General features: G+C 36.5%; 2 protein-coding genes across 5 annotated transcripts; one reads left to right on the top strand and one right to left on the bottom strand.

Moving 5' to 3' along the window:
* Positions 1-14,424: 14,424 nt before the first annotated feature.
* Positions 14,425-21,410, top strand: LOC106445366 (putative 1-phosphatidylinositol-3-phosphate 5-kinase FAB1D). Of its 4 annotated transcripts, none has more exons than XM_048761827.1 (13): positions 14,425-14,618; positions 15,135-15,318; positions 15,420-15,453; positions 15,521-16,132; positions 16,230-16,374; positions 16,471-16,815; positions 17,019-17,735; positions 17,890-18,224; positions 18,503-18,629; positions 18,764-18,919; positions 19,029-20,294; positions 20,412-20,681; positions 20,807-21,410. In XM_048761827.1, the coding sequence occupies exons 2-13, from the start codon at positions 15,273-15,275 to the stop codon at positions 21,074-21,076; spliced, it is 4,323 nt and encodes a 1,440-aa protein (XP_048617784.1). In that variant the 5' UTR covers positions 14,425-14,618; positions 15,135-15,272; the 3' UTR covers positions 21,077-21,410. The 4 variants fall into 4 exon arrangements, with proteins under 4 accessions (XP_048617784.1, XP_048617782.1, XP_048617783.1 ...); XM_048761825.1 differs by having other exon boundaries at positions 16,468-16,815; XM_048761826.1 differs by having other exon boundaries at positions 14,440-14,618; positions 15,132-15,318; positions 16,468-16,815.
* Positions 21,171-23,420, bottom strand: LOC106360445 (probable arabinosyltransferase ARAD1). Its single transcript, XM_013800047.3, has 3 exons — positions 22,726-23,420; positions 22,354-22,613; positions 21,171-22,253 (listed from the first exon to the last, which is right to left on the bottom strand). The coding sequence occupies exons 1-3, from the start codon at positions 23,324-23,326 to the stop codon at positions 21,702-21,704; spliced, it is 1,413 nt and encodes a 470-aa protein (XP_013655501.2). The 5' UTR covers positions 23,327-23,420; the 3' UTR covers positions 21,171-21,701.
* Positions 23,421-23,951: the final 531 nt, after the last annotated feature.

The following is a 23,951-nucleotide window of genomic DNA, read 5'->3' as shown; positions in this document are numbered from 1 at the left end:
GCAATATCTATATCCTCCAGGTTTCATGACTCAAAAATTTGCCTAAAATAGCTAGTAGCAATGGCTACTAATCCTTCCTCATCTTCCACCACATTTCCATTCTCATCTAGGAGTTGTGTGATCCTATTCCTCGCTCTTCGTTGCTTCACCAGCGCATGAAAAATTTTAGAGTTCCTATCCCCTTCCCTTAACCAAAGGACTCTACTTTTCTGTCTCCAAAACATCTCTTATGCCTTAAGAGCAGTAGATAGTTCCTTAAGAGCATCCGCTATTTCCTCAGAGGTAGCATCATCATTTGAATATAAATCCTCCACCTTTTCCTTCAGCTCCTCCACTTGCTTTTCTGTATTCACATTGTTTTGTCTCCTCCATTGACTCAATGCCTTCCGACAACTAGCAATATGATCCATTATATTTGCTTCCGGTGGCAAATCCTCCGACTTCCAACCTTCCAAGATGATTTGCCTTAGTTCCTCATTATCCGACCAGCGTTTATCAAATTTAAATTTCTTTTTTTCCTCACTGGTTTTGTAAGAATATCCGCTAAGACCGGACTTTGATCCGAGCCCCAAAGCCTAAGATATCTAGCAGTTGTATGAGGGAACTTTTCATGCCAGTTCTCATTCCCCACTGCTCTATCCAGTCGGCATCTAACAGTTGTCCTTCCTGATCTTTTACCAACACAAGAAAGCATATTTCCAGTAAATGGAAACTCTAACATACCACAATCACTCAGCATCTGCTTGAAAGGCAAGAAAGAGCTATCAGAACGCCTTCTGTCTCCCTCCTTTTCACTATGATCAGTTATTTCATCAAAATCACCTATCATGAACCAAGGTCCATCTCGTGTTGTTGAGAAACGCGTAAAACGCTCCCAAACCTGATCCCTACGTTCTAAAATAGGGTCTCCATAAACAACTGTCATAAAGACTTTTATTCCATCAATGACTGCCACGATGTCAATCATTCTGTTATTCGAAAATAAAACATTAACTTGAAATTCATCCATAAATAGTAGAGCTAGACCTCCGCTAAGACCAAGTGGCTCAACGGTAAACAAACGATCAAATCCTAAGTCGGCATGAATGTTTTGCAACAACAGCCTCCTATTCTTCGTCTCAGAAAGAAACACAAGTCCTGGGCGATGCTTCTGACACATCTCCGTAAGGCGTCGAACTGTGAGGTCGTTCCCAATCCCTCGACAGTTCCAACTGATTGTCCTAATTGATAACGATTTGATGAGTTTTTGGAACCCATCAATCTATCACTTGTGGATGAACTCTCCATCGGTTTCTCGGAGACTCGCCTTGCCTTTCCATTTCCTCCTAGCTTATGACGTCCAGATGTATTGGCCGAACGCAGACGTGGAGATCCTTGACGAAGAATCTCTCTTTTTTTCCTTTGGATGCCCAAAGGAGCAGTCCATTTTGCGCCATTCCTAGAAGTTTTCTTATCCGGGTGAGTCGCTGCTGCAGTTGAAGAGCCGGCCAATGAAGAGTATCGTGCCTGATCCTACATATCCTTAACTTCCTCAGCCAAAAGATCATCATCTTGATCATCACATTCCATCATTCCCCATCATTTGTGTCCAAAAGCTCCATATCTTCTAACGCACCAATTACTTGATCATTTTCCACCTCAGATATTGGGACTGGAGAGAACGTCAGAGATAAAGAAACGTTCTTGCCACGAAATGTTACATTATCATCCTGAGATGGTAGCTGGTGAGATGGGGTAACGATAGCACTTGCAAGCCTTCTAGTCATGCGGCTTCCACCACTCGCATGTTCCGCTGCTTCCCCGTGGTCCTTGTCTCCATGCGCCACAATAATATGCTTATTTTATGTATGTTCATAAGGAACAACATCGTGAGATTTAGAGCTACCACCATGTACATGAGCTGAGCTCTGTTCACTCACACGAGCCTGATCCATTCTCTTTTCACGCCAGCTTAGCTCCACCTTACGATCATAAGGCCCTCGGTTATAGCGGTCAGCACCATATCGATTGCCTCTTGGTTTCTCGTCACGTCTCCTAATAATTCTGTATGAGTGAGAATTAGCTCCTCTGCTATGGTTCTGGTAAACATTTTCATCGTGATATCTGCCTCCATGATCATTTCTGTGACGAGTATCAAACCCACGAAGCGCTACCTCGTTCTTCCTAACATCCTGTTGCGAAAGTTGGCGTCCAGAATTAACTTCACGGTACCTCAGCGAAGGCTGATGCCCGTTGTGTTCTTGTGGTAACTGCACACGGGTAAAGACTCCACCTTGCTCCGCTTGTAGCCTATTTCCACCTCGCTCCCCAGGTTGTGCTCGAGTTGTAGCATCCAATGTAGGACAGTAACTCTTCTCGTGCGACATAAGTCCACAAGTTGTGCAATGTTTAAAGAGCATGTCATACTTTATCTCAAACATGAAATAGTTGTAGTGGAATGGACCCTTTTGAAGGACAAACATAAGGTCTTCTTCAGTTGTGAAGTTAAATAAGAACTTCCCTTTGCCTAGGTCATTCACAGTGATTCGATCTTGTAACCCCCATTGCGTTGGCATTGTCTGGAGCAGTTTCTCAACATTCTGCTCTTTTGATTAAGAACCTTACCAATCAACGACATCCGAAATTCTTTAATAACATTCTGCTATCACATTGTTAAAAAGCCATTTAAGACTATCTTAAGAATTCATGTAATTGCACACTTTTAATGTTTCGCAAACCAAATCAGGGAACCAAAATTCATGCATCACGCAAGAGAACCTTTTTTCCTCAGGTACAAACGTGGTGCATGGTAGATCATTGAGAATTTCTCATCGACCATGCATCCGAAAAATATCGAGCAACCAGTCAAGTCTACAAACTCTCATTCACTTGTAATACTTCCATCAAAGATTCTAATGTATAACTATTATTGAAGAAATTTTGAATACTCATTTTTGATTGGTGTAGATCCTAAAATCTACACTAAGAATTCGATAGTGATCGGAAGTTCAACCTAGGGAAGAAATAACGTGGACAACGATATCCTCTGAACACAACGATATAATCAGGTCTGAGTCGTCAAAAATGAACTATATTCGTAGGTCGAATATCATAGAAATATCGGGAGAAGGAAGGATCGTGACTGAACTCGGAATCGAGCTGCCTACGTACCCATCAAGGGATCAAGTCTAAACGTAGTTCGGTTATCATCATCTCGAAAGAGATGTCGGTTTCACTGGTCTCGAGTGTGACATCGGCTTCTTCAGTTCTCGAGAGAGACGTCGGTTTATCTCTTACCATCTTGGACGAGAGGTCGTTTGAGTTTGGTCGGGAAGTCTTTAGCAACTCAGGGTTCAATATCGGTGAACAAGGACTCGTGTCTTGTTCATTGTGGGGGAGAGAATTCGACGTTGTGAGCATTACGAAGACGTCATCGGGATGGCAGTGAAGAATGATATTGTCTCAGGTGGATGACGCTCTATCCCTCAATAAGCCATAATCCTCTTTAATTAAATAGGAAGATCGTGAACAATTGTATTCATGGTCGTAAGCCCTCGTGAGCTCCAAAAGTGGGATCCTTGTGAAGATAACTTTCTTGTCCTTTTATAGGACTTTCTCTACATATTCTTTTGTTGTTACACATGCTCCTCATCTTCAGCTTTGACCTATTCTCGCGTTGAATGAGGCCGAGATTCTAGGAGGTCGACAACTAACATATTTGATCCAATCTAGAATAGTAATCAACACCCAATATTAATGGAAGAGATTTGTACCAAATCTCGGTCCAACATTTGCCCCCCAGTTCTTCGAGTAAGGTGACGAGGTCGGAGAACGGAAAAGTCTTTTAACAACTGAAACCACGTAGCTCCGAATCGACTTTCCTCTAGAGAGTTCGTGAAGTGGTTTGCCATTTGGTAGCGAGATCGTGCAAGAGAACATGCATTAAGCATTTGAACTTGTCCTGTTTGTCGTGATCAAAATGTGAATTCGATCTCAGCTATTTGGTGTATTATATCAAGCCGTTGATGTTCGTTTGATCACTAAGTGATCGATTTCGTTTATGTCTGTGGGTTAAGGAAATAGTTCGAAGTAGTCTGTTGGAGATGCCGCACGGAAGACGAGAATTGGATCGAGCTTGCGGTTTCACAAATATGGGTCTTGCTTATCAGCGGAGTCGCTTATTTGAAAAACATAGAGAGTTATTTTGATCTCTCATGGTAGATGGGATTTTGTGATTGAATTTGTTTCTGTTTATGATTTTTTGATGTGAGTCTTGTTGCTTATTCCGCGTCAACTCGAGTTTGTGTTAATATTTTTGTGTTTGTGTAAAGGTGTTGGAGATATATATACTCCCAACGAATCACTAAGTCAATGCAAAATGATTGGATACACGTAGAGAGTGAACGTTTATTTTGGTTCGACTATAGGAGCGATTTGTATCGCTCGTCCTCGGGATGTTTTGCGAGATAGAAGCTGATCAGGAATCTAACTCGCGGGCCGGTGGTGGCCTAAGGACGTGGTTTATCAGTGTTGTTTTCGATACGGTCGATGAGAGTTTGGGTCATTTGAGACCGTGTGGTAGAACTCGCTAAGAGTTTGAGCTTGTTAAAGTCGAAAATAGAGTTTAAGGATATTTCGAGCCAATTGAGACCGAAAAATGAATCTCAATAGTAGTTCGAGCTACTGATAGTGTGAGAATAATGTATAAAACATTTTGCGGTTATATAAGTTTATTTATGAAACTTGTGATTTGAAATAGTGTATGAATTTAATACTATATAAGTTGAAAAAGTAATGCGAGAATCTATTCTCTGATGCAATGTATTTATGTGTAAATAGATTAAAGATAATTGTTTACCGACATGGGTGTGTTCTGGTTTTAACGACTGTGATCTAGCGGAGAAGAAATGGTGTTGGATGTTTGATCGGTTTTTCCTTGTGTAGTTGATGAGAAGTTGATGCGGCTGCGAATTATTAACTTGATATGTGCACAACTCATAGTACGCCGTCGTGGATCATGTCGCGCTTACTGCCTCTTGTGGCTTTGCTTTTGTTTGGAAATATCGTTTAGACAACATGTGATCTTAGAATATTTCTGCGTGGTTTGTCCAGATTTATCGTTTTCCTTAACAGAAAATGATTTCGTGGTCAGGGCCTTTTAGTGATGCTTTGGATTTTGTTTGTGATTTTCCACGATTCGTTATAGATAAAATCTATTTGCTTCTTCTGCGGAAAGGGATATACTGGCCCCTTAAGTAGTTCGAGATCGTTTGAAGTCAGGCGTTTGATGGCTCTTTTCATAATGAAGTGGATGGATTTGTCACTTAAGGAGTGTAGAATGCAAGGCGTGAGCTTTCTTCGCGCCTTTCCGGTATTTTTGTTTCGATTTGCTTGATATCATGCTCCATATATTTCTGGAGGCACGATAAGAGCTTGTTCAAAAGCTCACTATCGATCTAAGAGTGTAAAGTTTCATTGGCTTCTTGACTTCAGCTCTTTGGGAATTGTGTTGGTCGATATTCTTGAAGAGTCGAACTCAGCCACAGAGCTGCTAAGGTTCCTTGGACATATGACTCATTGTTTTCGTGGAGCAAGATCCAGTTTCGGCTCCTTGAGCTTCTGCATCAGAGATCAAACTCGATTCCATTATTGGAGAAGGGCGACTTGTCGATCCTTCGTGTTTCACGAGCTCATTAGAGGTCGAGTCTGTCTATTTTTAACTCAAATGCAAGATATGTATTTGCTTAATGATAGTGGATATGTGTTTCATACAGTTCGTATCTGCGTCATTAGGGTTTCGGGAGCTCGATAGCTCGAGGGATTTTTGCGTTGCCTTTGGTCGGTCAAATTGATTGGAGCGCGAACTGGTAGGCTTTCGCGTTCGAGCTAACTGATCCAATCTTTGCCCAGTCCATTGAGACTTAGGATGTGGTGGTTTGATTTGGATCATGGTGCTGTCGAGATGCTTCTTCGGTCTAGAAATGTATGGATCGTAAAATGGAAAATTCGGGAGCACCTAGAGATTCTCCGTGGCTTGATCGTGTTATGTCGGTAGCGCTCAAATAGGACAAGTCGTCGAGATGATATGACTGTAAATAGTGTATCTCTTTGATATTTGGTCTTCGTAGTGGGACCTATGTCTTAATTCACGACCTCTGTTTGTTGGAAAAGTCTTTTGACTCTTTTATTTCCTTTTGAACAAACCAACGGTTAAAGGAATAACTGTTTTTTATAATCCTTTGGCGGGATGTTGTCCCCCTAGTTCTTCAAGTGAGGTGACGAGGTTGTAGAACAGAGAAACCTTTAATCATGACTCCGAGCCCCCTTATCTTTAATGAGAAGTTTTCCTCATTGGTCCTGAGCAAGCCATCGGCTTCGTCGGTTTTGGTTAGCGATTTCAACATCGTGATCATGATAGAAGAACTTGTACTCTTGTTCGTCTATCATAGTCATAATATGATCTCGGCTCTTATTATAATACATACAAAGATTTTCTTATGTTGTAGGAAGATCGTAACGAGATGGTGTATCATCAATTTGAGATCTTTTTGGGCTATGTTCGTGATGGGAGAGAACCGCTTCCATCGAACACATGACTGTATTTGGCTCTCTTTAGCTAACAAAAGTTTCCTGGTCGTCTGTTTATAATGCACATCAACTTCTTGTTTGCTTTTCGTGCGGCGAATATCAATTATTGAATATCTTTCTTCTATAAACAATTAGAATCATTTAACGCCAACAATCACATGATGATAGGAGTATGGTGATCGTTTTAATGTTTTCTCTTGAGCGGTGAGAACTCTTCTTCACTGGAAGGTGAGAGAGGGGTGCTTGTACTCGTGGTTGCCCAACTTGTGAGCTTTCGTTCATGTATGTCGAGTGGGTAGCAACCCTGGTTCAAGTCTCTTATGATTCGTTTTATAATCATCTCGATTGAGACATCGATTTTGTTGCCTTGAACCAGGAGCTTTCTTCGTCGATCTCGAGCAAGATATTAGCTTCATCGGTCTCGAACAAGACATCGAGTTTATGTAAATATCATCATATGAAAACGAGCTTTTACCCTCATTCATCAGTATAAGCAGGTTCGTTTTCGTAACTTTCTTATCTTCAGCGAATAGAAAAGAACGTGTTCTTTGTGAAGAGTAGTAAAGAAATGCATCTCGTTTTCTTCTCGTTGAATAATCGAGTGGTGAGGGAAGCGTTTAACCATTATTGAAACATAATGTTTCAGTTACGTGGGAATGAAGTAATCATCAAAGTCATTGCTCTTGCTGAGCGAGGGGAATTCCCTTTAACTCACGAGCTCTTCAGCGTTGGGATGTCGTTTGCGGGAAATCTCTCTCGTCAAACTTAATGTAGTGGTGATCCCATCTCATTGTGATAAAAATATGACGGTTTTTTTTGCTTGATCTTCCTTTTCTTATGAGAGCTCGTGCTCTTGTCTGGCAAGAGGGTGGAAGAAAATTCTTATTCTCAAGGCAATAATATCGTTCTGCTATTAGTTTCCTCCATTCTCGGTTTTGTCGAGTTGCTTTGTCGGATGAAGGATTATATTCTGGCCAAATATGTTACCGTATTTGACTCGTGAAGCAAATGGCGAACATGCTAATGGTCTTTAAAACTCGGGCTCTTCTTCTTTGAAAAGTTCGTGTCTTTGTTCATTATTATAATGAAAATATGATTCGTTTCTCGTTATAATATGGACACGTTTTTACTTTGTGCATCATGCATATAATCGAGTGTCTTCCCTTCTCAAATAGTCTGAATCATTTTGTTGTTCATAATCACGTCTAGGCAGACATGGTTTAATGAATGATCGATCGCGCCAGGTCGGGAGGATGATTTCATCAGTCTTGAGCGAGACATTGGTTCAGTCTCGAGCGAAGCGTTTCCCTTCATCGGCCTCAAGCAAGATGTCAGCTTTATCAGTTTTGTTGTCTCGAGCGAGACGTTGGCTTCTTTGGTCTCGAGGGAGATCGATCGACGTGAAACATCTATATTCCTTCCTTGAGTTTTGTTGATAAACGTTAACCTTCGGTGTTGTTTCTCTCGTTGAACCAAAGAAGTCTTTAGGGGCTCATGCTTCTTCTTTGGGAAGTGGAGAAGTCTTCATAGTGAAAGATGTCTACGGTTTTGGATCCTTGAGGTCCACGAATTCTCATTTGTCACCTTTCCATCAAATGGTGGTGAGGATATTCCTTGTTTCCTTGTCGGTGTTTTGCTCCAAGAGAGATATGGTGTAGTCATCATAAAAAGAGGAAGTCAAAACCAATTCACAGGGCACATAGGACTATGATTTTCTTGGTGGAAGAGGATCCTCATTATCATGAGATCAAAATAATATATTTCTGTTTGTTTATGATTTTCTCCATCCTCCAATGAGAAGTCCCGTTGAGCTGATTTGCTGGAGGAAAGATTCTGGTCTGGTCAAATACGTGACCGTGTCGTGAAGAAAATAACGAGCACATTAGTGGTCTTTAAGAGCCTGTACTCTTCCTCTTTGGAAAGTGGAGAACTCCGATCTCTAGACGTCTCTTCGATACAGATATCGAGCTCTCGAGGGTCGGTCGTACTTAGCTTTTTGTACACATTCTGAAACGTGCTCGAGGTATTGCGTTTCGGCCTCTTTTAGATTCTTCCTTGCTTTTGATCATCTATTGATTGAGGATTCCTGCTCGATTCGTGGTAAGGTCTTTTTCTTAGCTTTGTTCTAAGACCATCTTCTGTTGATAATCGCTTTGATGCATCTGTTCGGTTAGCAACCTTTCTCGTGTTGGGCGATCATTTGACTGGACCCGAACTCGGGAGGTCGGGCTATCAGAACTCGTCGTCGGCCTCCTGCGGTTTGAGGAAATTATCGGTGAAATTTGGCGAGATGAATTATTTTTATTAGTAACAGAGATTCGATTTGGCTGAAGTCGGAATTGAATCTCATGTTCCGTTTCTAGTTACGATCTGGTAAGGTCGATGTCATCTTGATGGGATGGTTCGTTTGTTGCGATATTTGACACCATATGAGATGGATCCACTTTCGTGCTAACAAGCCTTAGATCGAGTTCCTAGCAAGGATGTTTTTCGTTTCTCTTCCCACAGCCGGCGTCAAAATGTAGATATTAAAATCTACACTAAGAATTTGATAGTGATCGGGAGTTCAATCTAGGGAAGAAATAACGTGGGCAACGATATCCTCATAACACAATGATATAATCAGGTCTGAGTCGTCGAAAATGGACTATATTTGTAGGTCGAATATCATAGAGATATCGGGAGAAGGAAGGATCGTGACTGAACTCGGGATCGAGCTGCCTACGTACCCGTCAAGGGATCAAGTCTAAACGTAGTTCGGTTATCATCATCTCGAAAGAGATGTCGGTTTCACTGATCTCGAGCGTTACATCGGCTTCTTCAGTTCTCGAGAGAGACGTCGGTTTATCTCTTACCATCTTGGACGAGAGGTCGTTTGAGTTTGGTCGGGAAGTCTTTAGGAACTCAGGGTTCAATATCGGTGAAATATTAATTCTTATGTCAACACACTAAAAAATTAATTCTTATGTCAACACTCTAAAAAATTAAAATAGTTCATTGTTTAAATTATAACTAAAAAGAAAAACTTCATATATCTAGAACTTATAATAAATGAAAAAGTTGGATAAAGTTAAAAAAATTCATCAGTTTGGAAAAATAATATCAAAATATTATTTTCGGTTAACAATAATTTCAAATTATAATATGCCATTTTTTTTTCATTGAAGACCATAACATGAAACGGTTTATTTGTTAGTTGATGAAGCAATAATTTTTATTTCTTTTGTTTTATTTGATAACATTTGTATATTGTATGAATTACAGTATTTTAAAATATCATTTGTGTTTATTGTACTCTATTTTCTCTCATGTGCATTTTTCTTCTTTCTATATTACTGACATTTTGTTAAATGCATGACATTTTATATCCAAATATAATTTTTTATAATGTGTATTAATTATCTACCAATGTGGTTAGCATTTGCCTTATGACCAGATGTTATTTTACCCAGATATGTATAATTTTAACTTTTCCCAAAACATGACAAATTATATTTTATATATATTTATATATCAGTCGTTTATAATTAATTGTATCAACCTATTATATTATAAATGATGAATTATTTTGGTCAATCAAATAAGGGTTAATAATCGCATCTAAAAGCATGTCATTTTAAAATGATATGATTGAAAATATACATATGTAAATATTTATATGTTAATTTTAAAAAGATATTATATTTTAACTGACCTCATAACATAAACCTAAACATAACATTATATATTATTGTAACACATAATTTATTTATGACATATTATGGCTTACGAAAGTGGTCTTACAGACACGACACATGTCATATATATTATATAGGTATATTTACTATCACTAGATATGCCATTCAAAAAATAACATATATTTATAAACTGGCAATCAGATTATATACGTTAACGTTTCTTTTCACGTGAATTTCTAACTAGTTTTGACTAGGTTTTGTCCGTCTTGAAAACGTTTTCCATCATCATTTAGTAAATTTATTTTGGACACTTTTAGTTTTGTTCTTTATGTTTACAAATTAACTATTAATTTCCAAATAATTTTCTAAATTTTGGTTCTAAAAGAAATAAAAATAATAATTTTTTTATTGCATTACCATAAAAAGCAATACTATATTTTTATATTTTGTTACATTATTGTTGTAATATATCAACCACAAAAGCTAAATATTAACGGTCTCCCAAAAAGGTTATAAAATAAAAAAATTACAAAACTAAATTACATAGAATAAAAATAAATAAACCATATAAAATTAATTAATATATAATACTTGATTTTTGAGAAATTAGTTTCAAATATATAGAATATACCATATGTTTACATAATGTGAATATAAATTCATTCATTGAATTTAATAAAACTACAATAAATATATCATTTAGTAATTAAGATATTATTTAAAAATATAAATAGCATATAATTAGAAAACAATAACTTAAATAGTTAAATAAAAATGAACAAATCATCTACACTTATTAAATTTTACTCTTATTCGTAAACGATGAAATAGACTCATGCCATGTGTTTTTTCATAGAATGCAAAATACTTGTAGAAAATAGGTTGAAACTTAAATCTGACTACACATCTCATAATTTTTTCTATGGTAGTTAATTTAACCATATTTTGACAAAAAAAAACAAACACACTAGAATATAACAAGCTTATATTTTATGCATAGCTACAGAGTATTTATACTCTTTTGCAGTTTAAACACCAAATAAATATACTGAACGTATATGATTACAATTAATATATACAGTAAAATTTCTAAATTAATAGCTTTGGGATTATGATAATTTATTAATTTATAAATTTATTAATTAAAATAACACTTCTAAATTTTAGTTTTTTAAAATACTTTTATTTAAAATAACGTAAACATTATTTTAAAATATTATATATTGGTTAAAATTTATAGAATAGAATTTTATCTATTGTTATTAGATTATTTGATATATATTATGTATGTTGAATACATATGATATAATGAAAATGTGCTTTTATATGTAATTTGATAAAGTAGCACTAAAATATCGAAATAAATAAATATTTTGTTTTAGAAAATAAACAATAAAATGATTTGTTTATGTTTATAAAAAAATAATATATACATAGTTACTAACTATTAGTTTATTATTTTATTGGAATCATATAATAAACTAAGAATTTTTAAAATATAATTATTTTATCACATTATGTTATATGTTATACTAATCTAATTTGAAATCAGAGAAATTTATAAATTTATCATTTTATTAATGCATCAAGTATTAGTTTATGGATTTTGTGTTTTTTTTTTGTCATCTATCGATTTTATGTTATATGTAGTATATATGTTAGATTTTTTATACATGTGAGCTTCACACCAACTTTTGTGCGTGTTTATTTAACATTTTCTGGCTTCTATTAGATTATTTTTTGTTTCTTTGTTTGCATATTGATAATTAATTTCCTATACATTTATAAATAATTTGGTTTTATTACTTATAAAATATTTTTCCTTATATTACCTAAAAAGGGTATTAATATGATATTTTGAATAGTTGTATATACTTTCAGGCTTAGAACTTATTTAATATATAACATGTCATATGCTTATATGTTGAAAATATAATTTCTTTTAATAAACTAGATATCCACATAAAATAGTATGGAAAATTGTGTAAAAAAATTTATCTAATAATTAAATGTTTATTTATAAAAAAATAACATACCATGGAATAAAGTCACTAAATCAATCAACAAAAATGAAAAAAAAAAGAATTTCAGTTATACTACAAGTTTGATATCATTTTTCAAATTTACCCGTAAAAGATAATCATTTTCATAAATACCTTAAATTTCTGATAAAAGATTATATTAACTCTCTTAAATTATTTATAAATGTTTAAAATTAATTTCTAACACATTTCTAGAAATTTATAAACCAACACACACGCTAAATAATAAACCCTAAATAATAATTCTAAAACCTTAAACTCAAATGTTAAAATATATTTGGTAGAATGTATATTTGACAAGTAATAGTATTATTATTCTAAATAATAGATATATAAGAATATCATTTTCTACGAATCTTCCCTTTATTGAGGTAAACTCTATCTATATATTTTTCGGTAATTTGAATTCTATCATTTGTTTGAAAGCTTCTGAATTTACTACTCATAGCAATGAAATTAAATATTATATCATTATATGCCACATGTTGTAGTTTTGAAATGCAAAACACTCGGAAAAAGTTTCAAACTCAAAAAATTCAAATCCGACAGAACATCTCATTTTTTATATGTTAGTTATACTAACCATACTAGAATATAACAAACATCTTATTGATTTAATATTGTAGAGTTTTGAATATAACAAATGAAATTTCCACAAATAACAGTACCCATTTAAAATTTATACTAAAATTTATAACAGCGCGGATATGAATTTTCAGTTTTTAATTATTTATTTTATTAAATGATGTATTTGTAATATTCGTTCATATTATATTCATTAAGCAAATATTTTTTTTTGCTTCTTAAACTATCTATTTTTTTACGAATGTGTGATATCATAAAAAAAAATGAGTTTAGAGTTAATTACATAATTTTAAAAACATAAATTTTTTTTTCGTGTGCGATATCATATAAATAATGATCCGCCTAGTTAACAAAAATCATGATTATTTTATGTGTAATTTTTTTTTTATTTTGACCATTTCCTTAAAACTATATTAAATTTTACATATTTTAATTAGAATATTTTTAATATCTTTACCTTTTTAATTGAAATGCAACTCAATATTTTTTTAACAATTATAACAAAATATTTAAAAAATATTTTTAGAATTGTTTTTGAAAAATATGAAAATTACATTTTAAATTAAAATTATCCTAAAATATGATAAGTTTTGATGTAAACGAAAACTCAAATTATGTCAAAAATAATGATATTCAATGATAATAAAAATTTTAATTGATTATTTTTTTAAAAATAAATATACAAAAATATTGTTTGAAAGAAAATTCATTTATCTTTCAAATATAAAATGAAAATATTATAATTAAATAATAAAAAATATAAATAAAAACCATAAATTTAGCAAATGACAACTGAGTTATATTATGCTAAAATTTTCTTTCTAAAAATTTATCAAATGAAAAATGAGTTATGAGCAAATAATACCATATAATTTTTAAAAACATAGCCATTCTTAAATATTTTTTGAAATAAATAATTATTTTTAAATTTAATCAACTGAAAATAATATCCGTACAATTGTGTGAGTCAAATTCTAGTTTTATTGATGCATGTTATATATTAGTGCTGCATGTTTTAGGTAACATTTTAATAATGCACGTTTTTAAAAATCTCAATTATTAAAATTATGCACGTAAGGATAACTCATGAGTTTTTTTGGTTGATTAAATGACATTATGTCCAAATTTATTTAAGGATATTTCATTAAGGTAACTGAAAAAGACAAACAATAAAATAAAAAGTTTAAATTCATTTAAGCATATTTCATTAATGTAATTGAAAAGACAAGCAATAAATTAGACAGTTTTATTCGTTTTAGGATATTTCATAAATGCAACTGAAAAAGACAAGCAAAAAAAATAGGGAGTTTAATTAATGATTTAAGAATATTTTCAAATGGATACTTCTCTTTTAATAATATAGATTTGATTTGATTTTTTATTTTGCAGTGAAAAATGTACAAAAATATATAAGTGTTAAGAAAATGTCAAAAAAGAAAAAGGTGCTAAGTGTTGTAGCTGTAAAAACTGGTCTTATTATTTTGTAAAGAAATGAGAAATGAAAATAAATGGAAATAGAAGTGGAGCCCACTGGTAAAAGTGGAATATAAATGAAATATTCTCCCTTCGCTTCTTCAAGCTTCGTCTCCATTCATTCTCTCCACCGTCTAAAGACAACTCTTCGTGGACTCCTTTCATTTCGAGGAAGAAGACCAAATCCACCAACTTCTCTGGCTTTGTTTTACTCTTGAAGGGCACAAAAGAATCTACAATTTCGTCAAGCTCAACATATTTCTGGAAAACTCTTGTGAGTCATTCTGTTCGACTTTCTGGCTTTTTCTTTTCTTGTACTTTAGCAGCGGATGAAGATTATCAGTTTTGTTGAACTGAAATTTGATCTCAGTGTTCGATTTGACTCGTTCCGGTGAGTTCGTGTTTGAAATAACGAAAAATGATTCTCCATCCTCTTATTCATTATTCCTCTGTACAGTTTTGTTCACATAAATTCGAAATCTGAACGGATTTTTATAATAAATCCCCACAGATCTTCGCGAAAACTTTGAAATCTGGTGAATCCGGTTAGTTCGTGGATTGCTTGATTTCCTATTCGAAATCTGAAATTGATTTTGTTTTTTTTTTTTAATTGGCGTAAATCTCTAGATCTTTGCGGATTGTTTCGCTCCTTTTTCTATTTATATTTATTTCGGGCATGCTCGATCTCATAAATCTCCGTCGGTCTGATTATTTTTCCTTTATTACTTATCACAGATTTATTAGTGGCGTAGATGCTAATTCACGCGTCTTTCTATTTTATTTCAAGTAGGTGGCTGCGTGGAAACGTGTTTGTAGTATTACACAGATCTTTGGTCAGTACAACGGAGAATGATCACAAATATCCTCTGAGATTTACATTTACATTTACATCGACAAGGCAAGATTTGGTAAGAGACTGACTCCATTGATGACGACCACTAACTCCTTATCGGACAGCGAACGCTCTCTCTCTGGTATGTTTCTTGTTCTGTGCTGACTGCTGAATCATGTTTCCAAAAGCCCTTCAGTGACAGTGTTTATCTGACCATATGGTTTGATGATTTTGTTTTGCTAGGCGAGTGTTCTGTTGATGGAAACTCTTATGAAAGGTAAGGCTGGTCTTGCTAGCATTGATTAATCAATGATTATTGATCTACTTTGTTCTGTCTATGTCAGGGGTAATGAAGATGAGTGTTCGAGCCATGGTAGTCAAGAAGATGTGGACTCCCCCCTAAAGGATAAGAAGGTCGATCGCCAATATACCTTAGAGCGCAAGTCCAAGAGCATGCCCAGTGACATCCAGAGAGACATTTATATTTTGGGTGAAAAATCTAAAGACAACGGTGTTGAAAGTGTTCAATTCCTATCTGATCGTGAAGATGATGGTGCTGAAATGGATGCCCCCCCTATTTGGGAACCCCCGGAGCCACTAGACCCAGAAGATGAACTAGAAGATGCTGCTGCTGATGAATGTTGTGATGGCTCTAAACGGGCCAGATCATCTTCTTTAGGGGAATCTAAAGATGGAAGTAGTAACCAGAGAAAGTTCAATGAAGAAAATCGAAGAGCAATGCTTGCGGTGGCAAACTCAAAGTTTAACTTCATTGTGAGTCAGCTTATTCAGTCGGCTGGGTTTTCATTGGAAGAAGGTGAAAGTTGGAGTGCGATAGTTGCTAGGTTATGCTGGGAGGCTGCTTCACTATTAAAGCCAGATATTGATGGCAAACCAGTTGATCCGGCTGAGTACATCAAAGTGAAATGCATAGCAACTGGTTCTTGCAATGAAAGGTATTACAACTTACCCATTGATTGCCTATACGTTGCATATGATTTTTATTCCATTTCCCTCTACCGTACTCTCCTAATGATTTGTTCATCTCTGCAGTGAAGTTTTTAAAGGCCTTGTTTTCAAAAAACATGCTGCTCTTAAACAAATGCCTACCAAGTATGAGCATCCTAGAATAATGTTAGTCGAAGGAGTACTGGGCCAGCCATTAAGTGGTTTTTCTTCTCTCCAGTCAATGGATAAGGTGGGGAGCACAGTACCTTGGCGATCACCAATTCACCATTTTGAAAGCTTTCATTTGGTAATATCTGATTTCTTTTTGTTTGGTTTTTGCCAGCAGGACAAAGATGTTTATGTGAAGCCTGTTGTTGATATCATAGCCGCGTTGAAGCCTGACGTCATGCTGGTGGAAAAATCTGTTTCGCGTGATATCCAATTGTCTATTAATGAACAAAAGGTCACTCTGGTGCTTGACATGAAGCTCCACCGTCTACAGCGAATTTCTCGATGCATAGGTTCACCAATCATTCCATTGGAATCTCTGTCTAGTCAGAAGTTAAAGCACTGTGATTCCTTTCGCATTGAGAAAATTGTGGAGGAGCATAATGCTGTGGGCGACGCTGAGAAGAAGCCAACTAAAACGCTGATGTTCTTAGAAGGTTGTCCTACCCGCCTTGGCTGCACGGTGAGTGCTTGATTGATATTGGATTATGATAAGTTGTTGATGGTATCTTTACTTGAGTAACACATCAATACATCACATAACTGCCGGTATTATAGTAGTTTCCACTGGATAAAACATCAAATCTTTCAAAATTTGAATTTGTGACATTGACCTTGGACTTTCTTGCCCTGATTATCTGATTTTGACATTGTGGTATGTGACAGATTTTACTTAAAGGAAGCCACAGTGAGAGGTTGAAAAAGGTCAAAGAAGTAGTACAAGATTCATTTAACCTTGCATATCATCTAATCTTGGAGGCTTCCTTCCTTGCTGATCGGCAAACAATGTTCTCAACCATCTTTCCAAAGCAAGCTACCTTATGTGTTATGGAAACAGAAAAAGTTCCACTATCTCCTCCTGGAAAATCTTCATTTGAAACAATTGATATTCCCTTTTCTAATGGATTCGATGATATTCAGATAAATGGGGAATCAGATGGTGAGAAAGCTGAAAACTGGGATTCTGGTGGAGATCATGTCTTCTCTCACGAGCCATATAATCCAGTTATTTTTACTGGGTTTTCCTCTTTATCCGCCAAGCTAAGTAAATATTTTGGCTTAGTTGAAAATCCGGAATCAGTTCCAGTTACTATGGATACAGATGCAAATAGCAGCCATACCGAAGATGCTACAGAAAAGGATGAAAGACCTTTGTTACTTGACCCTGGGCTCCCGGTAAACACGAATTCAGATGATGGAGAGAGGTCGCCAGCTGAGAATGATATTGAGACCACCTTGGAATCTCAGAGTATATTGGTTTTAGTGTCAAAGAGGAATGCTTCTAAGGGGATGATGTGTGACCAAAGTCATTTTTCGCACATAAAGTTTTACAAGCACTTTGATGTCCGCTTGGATAGATTCCTGCGAGATATGTTCAGTCAGGTTTTACTCTTGTTCTTTGTCAATTTTTTTTTTAAATGCTGTTTTGTTCTTTTGTCAAGGTTAATCTGTGTTCCTTATGTGTTAATAAGCTCAAAGTTGAACGGCTTTACAACATTTATGGCAAGTTTTTTTAAGGCAACTGTTTATGGTGCAGAGAAGCCAGTGCCGAACGTGCGGTGAAACTCCGGAAGCACATCTTTACTATTATGCTCATCAAAACAAGCAACTAACAATCCAAATCAAGCGAATTTCTGTACCAAAATGTTTGCCTGGTGAGGCAAAAGGAAAAATCTGGATGTGGAGTCGTTGTGGAAAGTGTAAGACAAAGAATGGGACCCGAAAATCTACCAAACGAGTGCTGATATCGACTGCTGCTCGTAGCTTGTCATTTGGAAAATTCCTGGAGCTCAGCTTTACTCAGCAAACTTTTCTGAATAGATTGTGTAGCTGCGGCCACTCTTTGGACAAGGACTTTCTTCACTTCTTTGGGTATGTTTTTGCTCTATTTTGCTCTACCTGGAGCTTCATATTTTCTAATCAAGTACTTAAGTAAAGTTTTGAGTTACTCTATTATATGGGCTTCTGAAATAATGGCATTCACATATCCTAGGTTAGTTTATACCTACTTTTCTTGTTTTAAGGCTTAGTTCTCTTGAAGGTCCCTTGGTTCTAGTGGTGAGACAGTAAAAAACATGGATGATGGTTTGAGAGCCGTTATTGTCTCTAGTAATATATGATAAACCTTACGACTTGTTAATAACCTGCAGGTTAGGCTCCATGGTTGCTATGCTCAGTTACTCCCAAGTCACATCTTACACAGTGTCTCTGCCACCCATGATGCTGGAGCCTAGCATTTTTATAGAAGTGGGTTGGCTTGAAAAAGAATTCCATGGAGTAAGTTTATTTTATACTGCACCTGTATTTTCATATGCATGGTGTTAGCAACAAAGATTATCTCTTGCTTGGGGCGAGGGCTGGCCTTTAATTGCACAATGATCTTTGCTGGTTGTTTCTGTTTACCTGTTCAGGTATTTACTAAAGGTATCTCCTTGTTCGAGGACGCTGCTAGTTTTCTGAAGAGACTAAGATCACAGTTCACAAATTCAGATCTCAGCTTCCAGTGTGCACTAAAATTGTTGTCAAACGTCGACGAGTTGCTGAATCACGAGCGCCGCCTATTTCAGGTTAGTATTGCAACAATTGCATTCAGTATACAATATCTTTGTAGTTCATGACACAAGCTTACTATATTACCTTTTCATCCATTTCTTGGACATTATTGTCTAAAAATAGGAAAACATCAAGATTTCTTTTGAGAATGCTAAAACCATGGATGATGTTTCCCACAAACTGCTCCGCTTAAACCGCATGAGGTGGGAACTTTTGTTCCAAGCTCTCACCTGGAACTACCGATTGCAGTCGCTGGTTTTATCTAATCGTTTGCTACCTTCAAGTGGGGAGAAGAATATAAATGAAGAAGGTGTAGAGACCAATCTTGAGGCTGGATTGACAAGATATGAAAATAAGGACAAAGTTTCTGATTCTGGTAGCAATGAAGGCATGGACGAACCACTTGTCGAAGACAAGGAAATTCCAATAGTTGGTGTTGGGGACAATGATCAGATGGAAGAATCTGAAGATAATGAATTGCAAACTCTGTCCAGCCCCGGGCCTGATACAACCTCTCCCATCAACGATCATTTTGACACCCACTTGGCTGTTAATATCCACTCAGCCAATGAACAAGAATTAATTCCAGATAGTGGAGATCCACCGGATGGGAAGGTTGCTGCCTCTAATGGGTCACACATCTTAGGCTGGGATGAGTGGTTCTGGTTGCCATTTGAAGATCTACGATCAAAGCCTATTGTCGATGTGGAGAAGGAATACTTGTTGAAATTTGAGTATGTTAACAATTTCACCAAAGAAAACCTGCATGCGGTGAACCAAATAATCACTGAGGAAGGTTCTCGTCTGCGGATCTCTTTGAGGGATGAAGATTTTATCGTGTCAGACTATGAAGACGAGGTCTCGAGCCTAATAGCTTGCGCGCTTGCCCATCTGAGCAATGCTGATAACAGATTGCCTCTTTCAAGGTGCATTCATGGATCTCTCGAAGGGTTCCTGGATAAAGATCAAGATTCTAAGCAAACTGTTGACCGTGAGGTTTCTCGTTTCTCGAGTGAGAGTACGAGTCGGTTGGAAATACCACCTCCAGAGGTCCTTGTTACTTTTGGGTCACTCAAATCAGTGGGAAAACCCAAATACTCTATTGTGTGCCTATATGCAGATGATTTCCGCGACCTCAGAAAGCGTTGTTGCTCCTCAGAGCTTGACTATATTGCTTCGCTTAGCCGTTGTAAGCCATGGGACGCTAAGGGAGGGAAGAGCAAATCAGTGTTCGCTAAGACTTTGGATGATAGGTTCATTGTAAAAGAGATCAAGAAGACAGAGTACGAATCATTTGTGACGTTTGCTCCTGAATATTTCAAGTACATGAAGGACTCGTATGATCTAGGCAACCAGACTTGTCTAGCCAAAGTTCTTGGGATCTATCAGGTAATAATGTCTTTAGAATCATCTCTTGACCATTCCACCATTATTAGCATTTTGCTTAAATCGTTAATGAAACGGATAGGACTTCAGTTTGAAGGAACTTCGGTTGCTATTTTACAGGTAACTGTAAGGCAGCCAAAGAGCGGGAAAGAGATAAGGCACGACCTGATGGTAATGGAGAATCTCAGTTTTGGCAGAAAAATTACTCGCCAATACGATCTCAAAGGCGCTCTACACGCTCGGTTTACGGCTACTTCTGCTAATGGCGCGGAAGATGTTCTGTTGGATCAGAACTTCGTCAACGACATGAACAAATCCCCTCTTTACGTTAGCAAGACATCAAAGCAAAATCTGCAAAGAGCGGTTTACAACGACACAGCCTTCCTAACCGTGAGTTCTTCTTTTTCTCCTCTCTCTCTCTCTCTCTCTCTCTCTCTCTCATGACACATATGTTCAGTATATATTTGTGTTACACAGCAATCAACTTATTTATACATGGTGAACAAAATTTGCAGAGTATAAACGTGATGGACTACTCATTGCTGGTTGGAGTAGATGATGAGAGTCATGAGCTAGTGTGTGGGATAATAGACTACTTGAGGCAATACACATGGGACAAGCAGTTAGAGACGTGGGTGAAATCGTCTTTGGTGGTTCCAAAGAACGTGCAGCCGACAGTGATCAGCCCTATTGATTACAAGACGAGGTTCAGGAAATTCATGAAGACTCATTTCTTATGCGTCCCTGACCAGTGGTGTGTTCAATCCAAGGAGAGCGACTCTTGAAGGACAAAAACCAAAAAAAACATTAAGCTATTATTATTATTATTATTATTTGATTATAATACTCAAAATCAAAACTCGTTTTTATGATTCTTTCATTTGATATTGTAAATAGAGACAGGTCCAGTTGTTATTCACCCTGTTATTGTGCAGTTTTTAGCAAAGTTTCTGGGGGTGGATGTTAGTGTTTGGATTGTTGTCTCTGTTCCCTTTTTCTCCATTACATTTATCCAAAGGGAGATTCAAGCATGTGGGAGTCTGTACTAAGAAAACAAGTGTCAGTTGAGATTTGTATAAGTATTGTTTTTGTTATAAGAATGAAAAAAGAAAGTTATTATTTTGGAAGTTTAAAATCTGTTGAATGTCTTTTTGAAATTATTATTCCATGTAACTTAACCAGTCGATAGCTAAAAGTCCTAAGAGCAAAATTTTGTATGATTCACAATCAGTCTGTAGCAACGAATCCTCAGGATAATTATACAAAGAAAATGTTTGTTTGTCAAAACCATTTTGGTATAGTATTTTATAGTATGACACAACAATGTTCGTGAACAAAATCAAAACGAAAAAAACAAATATGGGGGGGGGGGGGGGGGGGGGGGGGGGGGGGGGGGTTTGGTTCGACAATTCAGATACATTGACAGCGAAGAGGAACAGAAGTACCAACTGGTTTTCTCCTCTCCCTAATGACTGCTTCCTTCACCATTGGCACCTTCTGCTGTACCTTCTTCCATATGTGATTGACCGCACCATCAGGTTGGATCGGTCCAATCCCATCTGCTCGACCATTATCATACACAAAAACTGACTGCACCTTTGCCATTCTACTTCTAAATGATTCCTTGTCTCTTTCGGAGAAGCTTCTGAGATGATAAGCCAACCATTTAGGTGTTAACGCATCAGTTACAGAGACAAAGACCGAGAATTCTGAGTAATCTAGAATTCCTTCAAAGGGGAGCTCTATATTGTCGCTGACAATCACAGGGATGCATAGGCTTTGAATGGCGTCAAAGAGACGGCATGAAGTGGGAGTGTCACCTGCCGGATGCAAGCAGAACTCAGAGTTTCTCATTCCTCTTATCGACTGTTCTCTTCCAGTTGCATTAGGGAAACCTTCTTCCATGACGATGTCGTGTTCATCCACCAGCAAGTCCCATAGCTTTTCTCTAATCAACCCACCCTGTCAAGGTGAAGGAACATATATAGAAATTACGAAGAGCACTGACCATTAGCTATGAAGACATATATAATAATATAATGATTGAGATAAAGTAACTTACACGATGTCTGTGCTTAGCGCCTTTGAAATAAAGAAGACTGTGACGTCTCTGGTTGCGAGACAAATGAAGCCTAGGGAGAAGATGCGTGTATGGAACAATCACATCCTTAATGACAGAGACTTGGGTATGCTCAATCCTCTCAGGGAAGCTAGTACTAGGGTTGAAAGACTTAGAATCTAGCCTGAACCATCCTCCAAAATCCACGACAAGTAGAATAGAGAGAGCAATCTCGTGGCGGACATGCCACATTGCAACAGGGTCTGCCAAAGAACGCTTCAACATTTAACTAACCTGAACAAATACATTACATCCAACAGATTTTAAGAATCTAAGTCTTCTATATTGTTTTTGAGATCAAAGAAGATTTGGTACCGGTTAGAACGAAAACGTGATCACGTCCACCGGATCGCTTCCAAGCTTGGGTGTTCTTCAAAAAGTCAAGAACTTGTCTCTGCCTCTGATAATCTTCGTTTCCAGATCTCTTCCTGAAGGAGCCTTTGCCATTCCCGAGCTCCATCTCCGCGCTTAGCGTCGCGAAGAAGGGCACGAACACTACATCAGCTTCGGATTCACTGAAAACCCTTTTGGCGAAAGATCCGATTCGTTTCTCGGGTGGAGTCTCGAGGTCTCCCATGATCCAGTACTCTGCACTGTACTGCTTGATCAGAGGGTTCTCCGGGTATTTACCGGGTCTCCGGGTCGGGTGATCAGGGTCGCTGGGTATGCGTGAATCTGGAGGAGAGGACCAGTACTTGTCGAGGAGACCGTAGTTTAGGGATCTCGGAAGCTCAGCTACGAAGACATTGATGCCGGTTTCGACGGTACCGCGCGAGATCCTTAGATTTGGGTCGGATAGTAAGGAGTTTGAGAAGAAGAAGAAGAAGAGAAGCGAGACGAGGGAAAAGGACAGGAATAAGCAAGAGTGTGAGCAGACAGGTCTAGCGACCGCCATTGACGTCATCTTAGGAACCATCGGGTCGGAGCTCTTTAGATCTCTGATTTGCTTCACTCTTTCTTCTTCCCCATCTATTCTTGGCCGTCCCTTCTATTAATTTACAGTCCTATATTTTATCGATTTAAAAATATTGTCACTTAAATTTGAAATGGTCCAACAAAAATATGTAACAGTATTTAAAACATCTTATATATTAAAAGACAAGTCACAACTTTGATCATGTGTGATTTTTTTAAAAATAAACCTAATAAACCTATTCATAGAAATTTATGTTACATTTAATATATAATCTTATCATTTAAATTTTGGGCCTACCATCTTATATATTAAAAGACAAGTCACAACTTTGATCATTTGTGATTTTTTTAAAAATAAACCTAATGAACCTATTCATAGAAATTCATGTTACATTTAATATATAATCTTATCATTTAAATTTTGGGCCTACCAGAAAATTTTATTGGACTATCAATAATTAGATTTAAACAATAGAAGATCCATTGGATTTATAGATAGTATAAATTAAATAGATATAATTTAATGTTGTAATACTATACCTCTATATGCTAAATATTTAAATATTTGTCGATGTTAACTTTTAAAATTGTAAATATTTTTTTAAATAACAAAAATCATATTATGT

This window comes from Brassica napus, chromosome C6 (assembly GCF_020379485.1).
Source record: "Brassica napus cultivar Da-Ae chromosome C6, Da-Ae, whole genome shotgun sequence".
Lineage (NCBI taxonomy): Eukaryota > Viridiplantae > Streptophyta > Magnoliopsida > Brassicales > Brassicaceae > Brassica > Brassica napus.
Note: the sequence above shows the minus strand (reverse complement) of the source record. Positions and strands in the feature narration are given on the sequence as shown.